This window comes from Gossypium raimondii, chromosome 4 (assembly GCF_025698545.1).
Source record: "Gossypium raimondii isolate GPD5lz chromosome 4, ASM2569854v1, whole genome shotgun sequence".
Lineage (NCBI taxonomy): Eukaryota > Viridiplantae > Streptophyta > Magnoliopsida > Malvales > Malvaceae > Gossypium > Gossypium raimondii.
Window position 1 is genome coordinate 37,684,098 of NC_068568.1, and position 15,813 is coordinate 37,699,910.

Sequence of the window (15,813 nt, forward strand, 5' to 3'; positions counted from 1 at the left end):
AAAATAACAATCAATTAAACTCTTGAATTGTCATTTCTATTAAGGTATGTCGTTAAAATTTTTTAGTGGATTTAAAAATCTACATGGTGATACGCCATTAATCCAAAAATATAACAAATGTAGGGGTAGTATTTAGTACACTTAAAAATATATTTTTTGTTCCACAAATAATTTTTAACTATGAACTTTTCAACTAAATATTTTCTTTAAATGTTATTTTATTTATATTTCGAAATTGAAAAAAGAAACCAATTAAATCCTCCACCTTATTGTCTTCTTTCTTCATCTTCCTGAGAACCTAAAGAAAACCTACAAATCCTTGACTCTTCTAAATGTGACCCTCCTTTAATGGATTCCCAGTTTCTAACACACAAACCACATGAAGGAAACCTGCAATTTTCACCCAAACTCCGCAGCTCATTCCCCAGTTTTTGTTCAACATCGGCCGTCGAATAATCGGAGCATCCCCTACCACTTGATGTTAGCTTCTCCATCCCACAAACCAGAACATGTTCTTCGTATCTTTTCATGGAATTCAAGCATCTTGTTTGCTCCCTTGAATCCAAGAATATAAACCTGGTTTGATTTGCTCCGAGCCCCAATGCTTTGAGGTAGCCATTGAATGTGGTTCCACAATAGTTTTCGTCGATAAATCCACCCCAATCGCCATTTTCGTTGCTTTAATTTGCGGGTGATTTGAACTCGAAATCAAGGGTACAGTTTGTTTTCTGGGAAAATGCAACTTCGGCAATAATTATGAAGATGAAAATGAAGACATTTGTGGTAGTTCTCGTGGACATGTCGACCGGATTAGAAGGTCAAAAGTAACTTCTTCTAGTAAGATTTTCGGGGACGAAAATCCCTAAAGGGGAGAGTTGTAACAGCCTAATTTTGGGCCTAGTCGAAACAGTGGTTTCGAGACCACAAATTCGACAAAAAAAATTATTTTATTATATTTTTATGGTCTAAGATTTCACAAAATAATTTCGTGAAAATTTCGTTCGAAAATTTTGACGTTTGGGCACTCAATTTAGTCAAAAGGACTAAATTGTAAAAAGTGCAAAAGTTGAGTTCTACATGTTAGAAGTGTCCAATTGTTATGTAATTTTAAATTGGAGGTCCTTATATGATAATTAGACTATTGGTTAAGTTGGTAGGAGGAAATTTTATTTAAAGTATGGAAATTAAATTATATATTTATGATATTAAAATATAATTTTATTATTTTAATAATTTATATTTTATAATTTTAAAAGATTAAATCAGATTTTTATTATTTTTAGGAGCTAAAGTATAATTTTATAATTACTAATTTAAAATTTTATAAATTAGGAAGGATTTAAATGGAAATTTTTCTATTTTAAGGATTGGGCACATCACCTTTGAATGTCAACCATGAGTTTAAAGAACAAGTTTCAAACTATACTATTTTAGTTAAATACTCAAATTGAGGTTAAAACTTTTAAGAATTGTTCAAATAAAGATCAAACCTTTCAAAATGATCCTTTAAAAAGTGATAAAATGAAAGTCATACATTTTAATGAGTTCAAATAAAGGTCAAAACTTTTTAAAGTGGTCATATAAGAGTCAAACTCTTTTTTAAAGTACTCAAATAAGTTCTTAAATATTGTATATCAAATCTCAAATTATGTTTTTATTGTTTTCTTTTATTTTTAAGTAATAATTAATTCAAATATTGTAAATCATGTGTTTTACTTTATTTTTACTTAAATTGGACTGAAGTAATGAAAAATCTTTAAACATTTTTATAAAAGTTGGCCCATATGTAAATATTTTGAAAAAATTTATCCGACGAACAACCTTTAAAAGGTTGGCCCAATTTGAGGATTTAACGTATTCTTTTCTTATTCTTCTTGCATTGAATTTCAGATTTGAGGAAAGGTTTTTTTATTTCACCGGAAATGTTGTGTTTACGAATTTTACTGGGAAAGTGTTTTTTTTTTTTCGAATCAACAGTTGAAATGTTTCAGTCGAATCGATGTTATGGTTTTGATTGCAGGTTGGTTTTACTTGATTTAGAATTTTCTGATGAACAAATGGTACTTTTGGTTCACTGTAATGGAATAGTACTATAATAGTATTCTTGTGTTTGGTTGAATAGAATGATGTTGTAATAGCATAAGGAAAAAATTAAAATGACTAGAATACCCTTAACAGAAATTTTTTTTAGGTAGATGATTATTGTTATTATTATTAAATTTTAATAAAATTATTATTAAAATAATTTAATAAAATAATAAATAATTTAACCACATTTTAACATTATTATTAAATATAATTTAATAAAATTCTTAATATAATTATTATTATATGAATTTACTAAAATCATAATATATAATACTATAAAAATATATATATAATCTACTTTATTATTTTTAAACTGCTATACATATTTAATATGCTAACATATCATTAGTGAAATAAATAATTTAATTATTCTACAATAAAAAAATAAAATATTATAAGTAATAAATAACTTGAGAATTATATTTGACATCCAAACATAATATTCATATATTAACAAAAAGTTACATGATTTCATTAGTTTATATGTCATAAACCATATGTTATTAAGCATATGTCATAATTTATTAAGCATATGTTGCAACAGGCAGTTGTTCTTGAGACGTTATCTTGAACCTATCATAGGCTTGAATTTGATCTTGAATTTAGTGATAGATGTAATAATAGCCCTAAAGAGTTAGTTGAAGAGGAAATTTTTAGCTTGCCTAGAGTTTCCTCTCTTGTTCATATATTGTTTCATTAGACAAATTATTAGAAGTTCAAAACCTGAGAAGGTTGAATGCTATGATGTTTGGAAGAGGTACAGATGCTCTAAAATTATTAAATATTTGGGTCCAATCATCTATTACGACATCATTAGCCTTTGTTCATTACACAACAATTTCATTCACCTCCAAAGAGTGAATGTTTCAACAAAGTTATAATCACCATGCTCAATTAACGCATTCATTCAACAATGACTCAGCCTAGTCTGGTCTCATCAGATCATCATCAAAGATATTCTTTTCACTTTTGCACAAAAAGAGATCATCTTGAATTCAATGCAAAACAATGATACATTTTCAAACAGATATATTTTTATTATCCTCCTCATCGAGTGGTAACAAAAGTTTATTAAAATTCCAAAATCAAACATTATAAAATAAGACAACCAACCAAATACTAAAATCAATGACAGAGTCAATCAGATAATACCAGAAAATAGAAAACAACTCCTTATATAACAAAATTAGGATAAATAGAGAAAGAACTGAATAAACAATCAAGCAACAACCTTTTTCCTGTATTTGCAGAAAATAAAAAATTCTTGGAGAGGGAGAAGAAACACTGGGAGAAGGAAGAGAAGAAAACTCATTAGTCTTGAGCGAGAAAGAATGGTTTTTGGGGATGGGTTTGGAAGAAAGAGAGGGAAGGAAGCGTTTAGAGGGATCGTTTAGAGGGAAGAAAGAATGGTTTTTGGGGACGGTTTTTGAGGAATTGTTTAGAGGTCACGAAAATGGTAGTTTGGGAGGCAAAAGAGGAGAGATTACGAAGGAGGAGATGGAAGCGTTGATTGTGGGAAGGAAGACGCAACATCACTCAAATATTCATATGCTTGATTGGCTACCTGCCTGTTTTTCCCTCTACCAGAGTTGAAGGAAGGAAGGGAGTGGTTGTCGGTGAGGCTGAGTCTGAGCATTTTTTAGGCGAGAAATTGAGGGGGGTAAAATTGATTTTCTTAAACAACAAATCAGCATTCGGCGGAGAAGAGAGGGAATAGAAATGCTCATTAAGCAAACAATCAATTAAAAAAAAGAAGAAGAACATGATCAAAAAGTATAGAGGAGAAACGTTAAAAGAAGGAAAAATCAAATAAGGAAAAACCGCCATTACCTGAAATATAGGAACAGAAGGAGAGAAAGTTACAGATCTGTGGGAGAAGATGAAGGAGAATATCTGAAATATGGCAAGAGAGTTTGAGGGCAGAAATTGTGTAGAGAGTTTGATGGCAGATGAATGAGGGCAAAATTTGGAAAATGGGAAAAAGAGAGCCGAACGGAATAACTATTCAGGTATGTGGGCAATGAATGAGCTGTAATAAGGCCTGAATGGAATCAGGCTGTAATCCTTTTATAGCCAACTAAACGTTGGTTTGGTGGTGGGCCCACCGAATTGGGGAGGAATGCATTCCTATTCCCCCCAACCAAACATGTTGAAAGTTTTTACAAAGATTACGATTTTTTTTATTTGAAGATTTGATATCAATTTTTTTAAGAATGAATAGATTACTTTTAATATCATAATTACAAACATAAAGAGTCGATAAGTGTCCTATTACATAAAATAAAATATTAAAATAAATATTTTAAAAAAGACATGAATTTTTTTTTAAATTACTTGTGGAATAAAAAAATATATTATTAGTATACCAAATATTAACCTATTAATTAATTTTTTTTTCAATTTCAGAAATATAAATAAAATAAAATAACATTTATTACATTTTCCATTTATTTTTATGAAACAAATAAAAAATGTGTGGACTAATGGGGTTTCACCACGTGAATTTTTAATCCACATAGCAGAACGTTAACGATTCTTTATCAGGTGTTTTAACGAAAATTACAATTTAGAGGGTCTAGTTGATTCTTATTTTTGTATTAAAATTTTAATTGATTGCACTTTTCAACCAAGGATTTAATTGAGTTTCGAATTATTTTAGAGATTTTTAGTATTTTAGCCTTAAATTTTGAAATTAAAAAAACTCATTCCATAACAATGTAAGTGAAGAATAATATTTGAATTTTAAAATCTAAAATTTTTTAAAAAATTCTTAAAAGTAAAAATACAAAAATTAAATTATAAATTAACAAAAATACATAGTCTTATTAAGCAAAACTATACCTATAATGATCAATATTCACTGTATTATATCTTTATAACTATTATTTTCAAAAATTATGAAATTAAATAAATACAACATAATTAAATAAACATTAATCCTAATTTGAGTAGATCCAAGAAAGGTTGGATCTCCAAAAAATGATTAGTTGTTTATTTGAAAGGTCATTATTTTTAAATAATTACTGGATTAGGTTGGTTTTTTTTTTTGTAAAATTATGAGATTAGGTCGAAATAACGAAAACGCTTTCAACTCCTCAACGGCCATTCCCAATGGCTATTTTCTCCAATGGCTACCCCCTTAACGGTTATAATAATTTTTCTATATAAACCTCTCATTTCATTTTTTTTCAATTCAATCTCAACTCTCTCTCTCTCTCTCTCTCTCTCTCTCTCTCTCACATTCTCAAATCTCTCTTAATTTCTCACTCAAATTTTATTTCTCTCTCAACTCTCTTTTTTTATTAAAATTATATTAAGATTTTCTTAAATTATTTTTCTATTACAATTTATTTCGTGCTTTTCGAAATTAGCAATGGCACAATCACTAATTCGTTTTTCGTTTGGATGGCAAGCGCATTCCGGTCGATCTATTGCAAATGGTAAGAAAATTTTTATTGTATTTAGTCTAATTTAATTTAAATATTTTCTTGTTATATTGGAATTTAATATTTTTATGTTATTTTTATATATAGCCGAAAGATTGAATTTTGGAGACGTATATTCGTAATCCACCCACTCTTCCATCACCCTTAATTGAACCCTACTTGAGAGATGCGAAATTTTTGTATGTGGCCCTTATGGGTAGGGGATGTAAATTGGACCCCACACTTGTAAGCGCATTGGTGGAAAGGTGGAGACCCAAGACGCACACATTCCATATTCCATTCGGTGAGTGTACTATCACTCTTGAGGACGTGTAATTAAAACTCAGGTTACCAGTGGATGGGCTGGTAGTGACTGGGTCAATTGTCGCAGCCGATTGGAGAGACATATGCAAGCAACTTTTGGGAAGGGTTCTGGAAACGATTTATAGAGCCTGGATAGATATGAATTGGTTAAGAAGAAATTTTGGTGGGTTCGATATGGATTCAGGTGAAGTCCAAAAAGAACAACATGCTCGGGCATACATTTATATGATCATCGGTGGTTTCTTAATGCCCGATAAGTCACGAAATCTTGTCCATTTAAAGTGGCTGCTAAAACTCGTCGACTTTAGAGAAGCGGTCGAACTTAGTTGGGGTCAGCCATGTTGGCGACGTTGTACCGGGAGAGGTGTCGGGTGACAAAACCATAAAAAATTTGAACCGATGGTTGCATGTTACTACTGCAATAATGGGTGTGGTACCGACTGCCATTTTTACGTCCTTGAGCAGACTACCCTTATACATTATCACCCGTAACAAGGTAAAGTTCATTAGATAATATATTTACCATACTAAAATTATTTAAAATATAAATTATTGTGTTAACGTATTATTTCAATAGGTGGAACCATGTGTCGAGTTACGTGGGACTACCGGATGAGCTTCATGATATATGGCTTCTGTTAGACCAACGATTGGAAGCGGATGTATGTATTTTTTACATTTGAATTATATAATATTAATATAGTTGATTTAAAAATTAATAGTATATATATAACTAAATTTTTTAATATTTTAATATAGTTTGAATGGACGCCATACTTCCATCCGGCAATTCAAGAATGCATCTTGTCCAAATTCTTGGTGAATCCCAACATCTGACACGTGAATATGCCATTGGTAGTGTACGCTACGGTGGAGATACACGAGTCGGACAGAGTGTTGGGGCAGTTCGGATTTAGGCAATCGATTTTGTCGGAACCCCAAGACATTGAAATTCTGCATCATATCAACTTATGAGGGAGAACAAACGAGCATTGGCCACACCACCCCCTAGGCATCCAGCGTTTGGAGCAGCTGCCGAGGTGGGTCCATCGTCTACACTTATGCAAGAACCAACACCAATGGCCACACCACCCCCAGTTAGCATGGCTCGACTTATTCTGGTATTTATACTAACCTCGTCATTTTTACAAGCACCATATTTTTCTATTTCTACATCGATGTCAGGTTTTATTTTTGGACCTCCGTCCCCAGCATATTACACGCTGATGCCATCGACGTTTTAGAAGACGATGGAACCGACGATGACGTATAGGCCGCTTATGTTTTGGGCACTGACCAGAAGCCTGATTCTTCCGCCATTGGTGTATAGGACACAATATAGTTATACCCCTACGTCAATGGTGTCATAAACACCTCCAGGATCATTGATTTACCAAGGTGGAACATATTCACAATCATCTATTCTTAGAATACAATGGAAATCGAAGAGCAAGCGATCATAATCAACTACGAATGAAGGCAAAAAAAGATGAAAGGCTAAGACCACAACCTGTACCCAAGGAGGTCGGTATTCAACTTGAACTAATAAGAAATCCAGCTCGCAACTATCGACCACCTCAATATGACATACATTCTCACCGATGATTGGATTGATTTATTTATTTTTTGTATTTCTCATGTAAATTTTAATTGTTTAGCTAAATTATAGTTGATAAGATTGTATCGATGTTGGATATGAAATATTCTTAAATAAATATAATTTTTGCATCAAAATTGGTTGCCGTTGCCATTTCGTATTATTAAATCAAGTTTGCACGGGAAAATTAGAACAAAGTTGTATATTTTATTGATTTTCTATAGTATAATAAAAATGTGTGTTTATAAATTACAACAAAATGTTAGTGTGAATGAAAAAATCAACAAATAGGTTGCGGTTAAAAAATTAATAAATCAGTTTAAAATTAATAAATCTGTTAATGAGGGTTGTCCTTATATCATCTCGTCGATGTGGACATGATGACATTGTATGCCCTGGGTTCCTACTCCACCCACATAACCTCGGTTGGTCTGTCTTCTCTCGAATATCCATGTTGTTGCGTATCCGAGTCGATGTCGGTTGACCTTTTGGTTTGTGACACAATGATCTATTGGGTAACAACTTGAATGAAGCGCTTGATACCGACGACCACATACTTTCATCTGGGACTAGTAGGAATACATTTCTCCACACATTATACATGTGTTCTAGTTTGTACACTTCATCCAGGAAGCTCATGTGATCCAAGCGTTCGAAACTCAGCCTCCTGTGAAAAATCTGGTCGACCTCAACCTCCCGTGAAAAAAAATTGTTCAAAACTCAATTGCATTCAAAAAAATAAAAAAATACAAACTAAGATTTTAATCAAATCGAGTAGTTTGAATTTCGATTATGAATTGAATTGAATTTTGCAATTCGAATAATTCGAATATATGATTGGTGTAAATAAGATGCTTCAAATATCGAATTAAATAATTATTAACTTTACATCTCAAAAATTATAAAAAACTAAAGAATATATAAAAACACTTAAAATATATAAAAAGACTCAAAACCCTATACAATCCTAAATCTTAAATCTTAAACCCTAAACCCTAAATCCTAAAATTCATACAATCTTAACCCTATTAAAAAATAAAACCTAACTCTAAAAATTTAAAAGGAAAACACTTCCAGTTGGAAATATTTTTTGCCAATACACTGAAAAAGTTTCTAGCTAGAAACATTTTCTTGCAAATCAACTGAAGTTGAAAGTATTTTCGTTATTTAAATCTAATTCCGTAATTTAAAAAAATCAACCTAATCTAATAATTAATTTAAAAAATTGTCACTTTTCAGAAATTCGCTCCAAAGTTTAGGCTCCGATTGAGCATTTATCTTCAAAAAATTGTCAAACTGCCACGTGGACTTTGAATTTATACCTACCAAAGAAGCCAAGGTTCTCCCACGTGTCCACTTTCCATGGGCTGAGTAGCATCAGCGGTACGCGGCAAAAATAAATTAGAAGGAACCGCTCTGCAAGTTTTAATAACACCCTCATCAAGCGGTTGAAAATATGGTCAATAATTATTTAACCCCACAGTAATCCAAGTCAACGTCTAAAAATAGCTCAGTTGATCCATTTACCGTACTGCGCAAAGCACGAAATCAGCTGTGGCGGTTCTCGAACAACGTCTATAAAAGCATTAACCAAAAGGACTTCATTTCCTCTATTGAACTTATTATGCTTCTAACAAGGCTGCCGGACAAGATGACTTTGGCCGCCGCCGTTTTATTTTTCCTTTTGACGCTAGTTTCTAATTCAAGAGCTGATCGAGATTTCGATGTTCGTCATCGCCTCTCTACCGTAACAAGGTCTCCGTCTCTTGCCTTCTCCGTTGAGTCTTTATTTCATCATCTTTATTAAAAGTTTAAATGATTAAAAATTTTGAATCCGATTTTATCTTTGTCATTTTTAACTATTCCTTTATATTCCTAAGAGCAGATATTCTGCAGTGAAAGATATTGTAGACTATTCCTTTCAGCCTACTGATATTCCTGTTGGATGTACTCCTATCCACTTAAATCTCGTGGTAATTTTATTTTACTTTCATGAAATTTGATTTTTTTAATCATCTTTCAAAGCTAGAAATACTGTTGAATCGAAAGAAAAAGAAAAATTTCCTTGGTAGTTTAGGTGATTTGATAGTGCATTTCTTTAGGGGAAACTTTGTGTAAAGGCAAAATTTGCAAGGCTGTAATGTTAATGCTTTTTCCAGAATGAAAATCTGTAAATTTGGTGCCCGAGTATTTGTGAAATTAGGAAGACATTTTAAAATTCATACTGTATTAGTATAATACTAACAAGTTTGATCAATGATGTATGGAAGAAGTTGCATAAGTTTTGTGCAATGTTTTAAATCGATAGCTTTACTGGATATCTTTAAGATTTTCTTACTGTTTGAAAGGCATGTTGTTGATGTTCTTTCCTAATCATAGTTGTGGAATTGTTGGATGGATAGGAGAATCTCAATAATTATGGCATTGTTGTTTGAGGGTCATTGTTTTACAGCTTCTTTTCTTTCTTTCAATTTTTTTTTTGATCATTGATATCTTCATGTGATCTGTTAATTTTTGAATGCCGTACAAGATTAGAACTAAAAGGCAGGCTAATGTGAATTCAAATTTCTTAGGCAAGACATGGAACTCGTTCTCCTACTAAGAAGCGGATGAGAGAGTTGGAAAAGTTGGCTTCTCATATAAAGGAACTTCTAAAAGATGCCAAAGAAAAGAATTTGTCCCCACAGAAAGTTCCTGCTTGGTTACTGAAATGGGAATCCCCTTGGAAAGGGAAATTGAGGGGTGGAGAATTAGATACAAAAGGAGAAGAGGAATTATATCAACTTGGAATCAGGGTTAGGGAAAGATTTCCTGATTTATTTAATGAGGAATACCACCCTGATGTGTATCCAATAAAGACTACGCAAGTGAGTTCTGTGTTTGAAATTTTATCTTGCTTTCGTATATAAATGCTTTATTCATAGACAATCCTCCTCCTCTTTGTTTGGGAATTTATATGGATGCTGCTTTATTTCCTGCCTGAGACTGCAACATCCCTTTTTCTTTATCCGTATAGCTTGAAGCTGAAAGCTTGACTTTATATTTGTTTTTTTCCTTATTGATTTAGTTAGGATTCATATGTTTTCTTCCTCTTATTTTTGTGGGAAGGTTCCTCGGGCTTCTGCCAGTGCTGTTGCATTTGGCATGGGGCTATTTAGTGGCAATGGAAGTCTAGGACTGGCGCGTCATCGAGCTTTTGCTGTTACAAGTGAAAGTCGTGCAAGTGACATAACCCTGAGGTTTTTTGATTGTTGTCAAACCTATAAGGTATGAATGATGTTTCTCCCTTATTATTCAAGCACCAACACAAGAGTATGGTTTGTGCATTATTATTTTTTCTCATCTCTGTGATGATATTCACTTTTGCTACTCAAATAAGGAAATTATCTAAGCTATTTAAGTTGTTCACACATTTGTTCTATTTGTACATGATCCATTCCTTTTATCTCTTATATTAGTCCAACCTGCAAGTTTGGAGTTATGGTTCACTTGTGCTATAATTTCATCGAGTTTTAGACAATGTTCTCTAATTTAATGGGATTTCCTTTGCTTATATAAACTGGATATATGGATGCAGGACTTTAGGAAAAGCCATGAGCCTGCTGTTGATAAACTGAAAGAACCCATCATTGCTGAAATTACCTGTGCATTGGCAAAGCGATATGAGTTCAATTTCACAAGACAGGATATATCTTCTCTCTGGTTTCTTTGTAAACAGGTAGCTATCTTCTTTTCATGCAAATTTTATGGTGCATAGCGTTCTAAAAATCAGAAAGCAGTAACATTTGAACGGTTCAAGTTTGTATTTATATTGTCGAGGGTGTTGGATTTCTGATGTGGCAGGAAACAACCTTGTTGGATATAACTGATCAAGCTTGTAGTCTTTTCAGTCCCACTGAGGTATTTTCAAGCTTCTTTACTCTATGAAAACAATCAGCACAATCATTTTGTTGCTGCTAGGATTGTTCATTTGAAATATTGAGGATGGTTTCTATGCATACCTCATTACTTTTCATAATTACCGTTGGTATTTAGGGCATGATATTTTTGGCATGTAGATTTTTTCTCAAAACATTGATTCTACTATAGCTTGCCAGAAGTATAAACCCTCTTTAATTGTAGATGACATAAGTTTGCAGCTTAAATCTTTTGGATAGTTTTCTTTTTCCCTCTTTACTCTCTATGATATCAATTTTCAGAACTCTGCATGTATAAATACATAGTTGAAAACATCTTGTTAGTTTAGCTTATTTTGTCTTTGTTCCTTAAGAAATGTAGAAACCTTTAAGTTGGGAAAATTAAAACAAGATACCTGATTTGGGTGACATAGTTTACATGATTTATTCCTTTTTATCTGACATGCTAGTTCAGCTGTAATTTTTTAATAATCATGTTTTTACTTTATGATTTTTTTTACCTGCAAATGCTATTATTTAGGTGGCTTTGCTGGAGTGGACAGATGATTTAGAGGTGTTCATGTTAAAGGGCTATGGTAAATCCTTAAATTATCGAATGGGAGTGCCTCTGCTTAAAGATGTCATTCAATCCATGGACCAAGCACTCAAGGCTAAAGAAGGTAATGGTACTTTGAGGTTCTGATTGTATAGACTGCTTATCTCTATAAGCGAGGAATCTATATAAATAGTTATCCTTGAATTGTCTGTCAATTGCACTCTTACTATATCCAGCAGTGCTGCTGTACTGTGTTGGTATTTGGAATTACTGGCCGAGGTTGGCCAGGACCAAATCACATTTGAAAATATTACATTATAACATCACAGCATATTCATTACATAATTTACTTCTACTGTCTACATTTCCTACATGTTTTTATTCTAAAATGGAGAAAATAATAAAAAACATTCTTCTTCTTCTTGTTCATGCGTTATATGTCTCATCACCAAACAATACTTTGAGAGCTTGCTGAACCTAAAATAACTAAATACAGTTCTCTTTTGATTACGGATTACTGAACTACTAGGTACAAGGTTGTTTGATAATGGGTTTTTCTCAACTTTGACTTCTGTTTTTTTCTCTTTTCCTTCGTACCCCTAGATAATCAAGCTCCTGGCAGTTACGAGAAGGCAAGATTGCGTTTTGCACATGCAGAAACAGTGGTTCCTTTTTCATGCTTGCTTGGGCTTTTCCTTGAAGGATCTGGTAAGTGCTTCCTGCCTGTTCTGGTTGCATCTGTGAAGGATCTCGTTGGTTTGCATATAGGCATGATCATGTGCACCTGTATAGGCTTTTTGTTATATTTTGGTATTCGTCTAATCATTGCAGATTTCCAACGAATACAAAAGGAGGAGCCTTTGGATTTCCCTCCTAAACCTCCCAAGAACAGAAGTTGGAGAGGCAGCATTGTGGCCCCTTTTGCTGGAAATAATATGCTGGTCTTATACAGTTGCCCAGCTAATTCTTCAAGCAAATACTTCGTGCGAGCTCTACACAACGAGCATCCCATTGCAATGCCTGTAAGTTATGCTTTTATTTCATAGTTGTTGATCAGTAATTTAATGGTTATACCATTAAAAGGGAACAGGTTTTTTTTATATCAAGAGTCTTGCCAAATACAGTGTTCGCCTGCCTCATTTTTTCAAAATTTAATTTTTACCTTGTATTTTTCTTGTTACTTAGTATGCATGCTACAGTTTTATGCAGTTCTGTAAGGTTTTATGCATTACCTTCAAATCAGTTTGATGCTCATGCTACCTTTTTTCATGAATAGGGTTGTGGCGGTACTGATTTCTGTCCATTTGAAGTTTTCAAGGTATGTATGATAATTTTCCGTCTTCTATGTTTATGAAAATAATGACTTCACTCCTAATTTTTACATCACATTTTCAGGAGAGCATTGTAAGTCCGCACTTGAAGCATGATTACAATACCCTTTGCCAAGTGAATCTTGATCAACCAAAGCAGAAGCCTGAAACCAGTAAGTTATTGAAACTGTTCCGTTGGCTCTTTTCGTTCGGGAATGATGATATACCATCCGATAGAGTTGAATTGTAGTTTGCTTTTCGGGGAAAGAAAAAAAAAGAAAGTATAAATCTTAATTTTTCCCTTGTTGCCACTCTTTAGTGTGATTTTCAGTTACAGACTAGCGGAGTTCTACTCTGGATTGATTCCATTGCTGACACAAAACAAAATTTGCCACAAGATCTCTTGGTACGATACTCCTTTTCTGATTGAAGGATTCTTGTCGTAGGAGTAGATTTTCGAACAATAGTTGGAATGACATAGCTTTGTAGCATACATTCGCGAATTAATATCTATATTGGCAAATACCTTTCCGTGTAGGCTTCATGTATTGTTTTGGTGGAGGAATCATCTCTCTGTGTTCGCATCCTGGAATGAGTGGAATGTTAGCTTAAATCAGGCATAGATTATGTGACTGATTGACCAATCTTGAAGAAACGCTTAGCAGAAAGTTTGTTTTAATAGCTTGTTATTTATGCTTTAGAGTTTAGGGTTTGTTTTAATAGTTCATTTTAATAGCCAATTTTTTACAGAGGTTTAAATGGGGAGAGAATGAAATTAGATTTGGAAACTTTGGCCACTGTTCAAAGAAATAATACACATGCAATACCAACTTATGAATGAATATGCTGCAAGTTTGACTGAGTATTGTGCGACACACTGATACTTTGGGTCTCAAGAATTCGTGAGAAAGAGTGATAAAGGAGGGGCGGACGGAGATGATTGTATTCAAGTTGTTCGACAAAGATTCGGGCTTGACTTGAAAACAATGAACTATTAGAAAAAGGAAAAAATAATAATAATTAAATAAAGGAAAAAATTAAAAGTGGAAGATAGATTGAAAAAGAACTTGAATAGATACGATGGATAGTTGGATAAAGGTCCAAGTGAAATTTTTGAAATAAAAATCTCTTAATTAACAATTTTAATTAATCATTTAAAAATAATTATTGACAAATTTAAGGATGAAAAAATTCATGATTTCTTAAAGAAAATTGAAAAGATTATTTCTAAAAATAAAAAAATTACATAAGAAATTGATTTTAGAATTGAAAATTTTATTAATGAAAATGTATATCTTTAACGAGTAATATTGAGGCTTTTATATATGCTAGTTATGTACATCCAAATAAAATTCTTAACTTTTAACTATTCTGAAACTCTAACTAATTTAGACAAGTAGGACTTTCTTGTTTAACCAAGAAACATAAAACTCCTCACTTAAAATACTTTTGGAATAAATAAACAAATAATAAAATCTAATAAATACAATATTGAGTTAATATATAATAAAAATTAATATCGAGTTAATATATAATAAAAATTAAGCCTAAAAATCGAACTAATATGATTTAAACTCAAACTAAAAGCTTAAAACTCGTAATTTTCATAATAATTCTATTCAGAAATTTTACTCGCGCAATCTTCACTAAAACGGTCATAACTTGAGCTTGCGAACTCATAATTGAGTGATTCAAAGTGCGTTTCGAATCTAATGGATAGATTATCGAATGCTATGAAGATATCTCAACCCACAAATGCTTGGATCCCATCCAAAAAGTCGTCACAAGTCGATTGATTTTTCGAATTTGAAAATTGATAGCTTCGGTAAATGGAATTTAATAAATTTCACTCCATCGTGAATGTATCAAAAGAAAGAAAATAGAAAGAGGAATCGAAAGAAAAAAAAAGCAATGAATTCATTCAACAAAATTTAGCATAATCTATTGCTACACTACCTTTGCTCTTTTAAAGCTAAAAACCATTACAACTAATTTGAAATTTTGTTAAGTTATTAGCCACACAACTAGCAAGGTAGTAAATACACTTTCATTTAAAATGGTGAACCCCTTACATTTAATCAAAATGGAGCATCTAATACAACCTAAAACGCTCTTAAAACTCAATTTTTAGGCTTAACACGAGACATTTCAATAATCGAATTAACGGTAAAAAGTTAGCCCTGTATCAAGTACACCCTTGGTCAAAGGGATTTTCTTCCTTAAGAATCGAAGGTAGGATATCACTTTTGTAAGTTAGGAAAGCTTTCCCAGGTGGAATCTTTAGGGAATGTGTTGGCCCGTTCAACCAACACGTCAGTGACTGCTTGGTTGCCTTGTTTCACCATGCGATGATTTAAGATACAAGTTGGCTCCTTGAGTAGGGTGCCATCCAAGCTGATAGGGGGTAAGGTGGATTGCACCAGCTGATTCCGATGTGGCGTTTAAGTCAGGACATGTAGAAAGTCGGATGGATACAAGAGCTAGGTGGTAGCTACAGTGTATAGGCCACTTGTCCATCTTGGCTATGACAGGGAAAGTTCCAAAGAATTTTAGGGAGAGCTTTTGGTTAGTCATCCTTCTCAACGTTTGTTGCTTGTATGGTTGGAGCTTCAAGTAG

At 32.7% G+C, this 15,813-nt stretch overlaps 1 protein-coding gene across 3 annotated transcripts; it reads left to right on the forward strand.

The window, feature by feature from the left end:
- Positions 1-8,966: 8,966 nt before the first annotated feature.
- LOC105779472 (uncharacterized) lies at positions 8,967-14,058 on the forward strand. Of its 3 annotated transcripts, XR_001129007.2 has the most exons (12): positions 8,967-9,189; positions 9,320-9,407; positions 10,008-10,301; positions 10,543-10,701; positions 11,012-11,152; positions 11,278-11,334; positions 11,872-12,010; positions 12,490-12,594; positions 12,718-12,908; positions 13,163-13,204; positions 13,282-13,602; positions 13,735-14,058. XR_001129007.2 is itself a non-coding variant. In XM_012603241.2 (11 exons), the coding sequence occupies exons 1-11, from the start codon at positions 9,059-9,061 to the stop codon at positions 13,444-13,446; spliced, it is 1,512 nt and encodes a 503-aa protein (XP_012458695.1). In that variant the 5' UTR covers positions 8,967-9,058; the 3' UTR covers positions 13,447-14,058. The 3 variants fall into 3 exon arrangements, 1 of the variants encoding a protein (XP_012458695.1); XM_012603241.2 differs by having other exon boundaries at positions 13,282-14,058; XR_008195298.1 differs by lacking the exon at positions 9,320-9,407 and having other exon boundaries at positions 8,969-9,189.
- Positions 14,059-15,813: the final 1,755 nt, after the last annotated feature.

What these genes read in the sequence shown, in the direction of transcription:
- LOC105779472 (XM_012603241.2), top strand. Translation starts at nt 9,059, where the DNA reads ATGCTTCTAACAAGGCTGCCGGACAAGATGACTTTGGCCGCCGCCGTT. An exon ending in CGCCTCTCTACCGTAACAAG is followed by an intron (nt 9,190 to 9,319) that starts GTCTCCGTCTCT and finishes TCCTAAGAGCAG; the next exon opens with ATATTCTGCAGTGAAAGATA. An exon ending in GTCCATTTGAAGTTTTCAAG is followed by an intron (nt 13,205 to 13,281) that starts GTATGTATGATA and finishes TCACATTTTCAG; the next exon opens with GAGAGCATTGTAAGTCCGCA.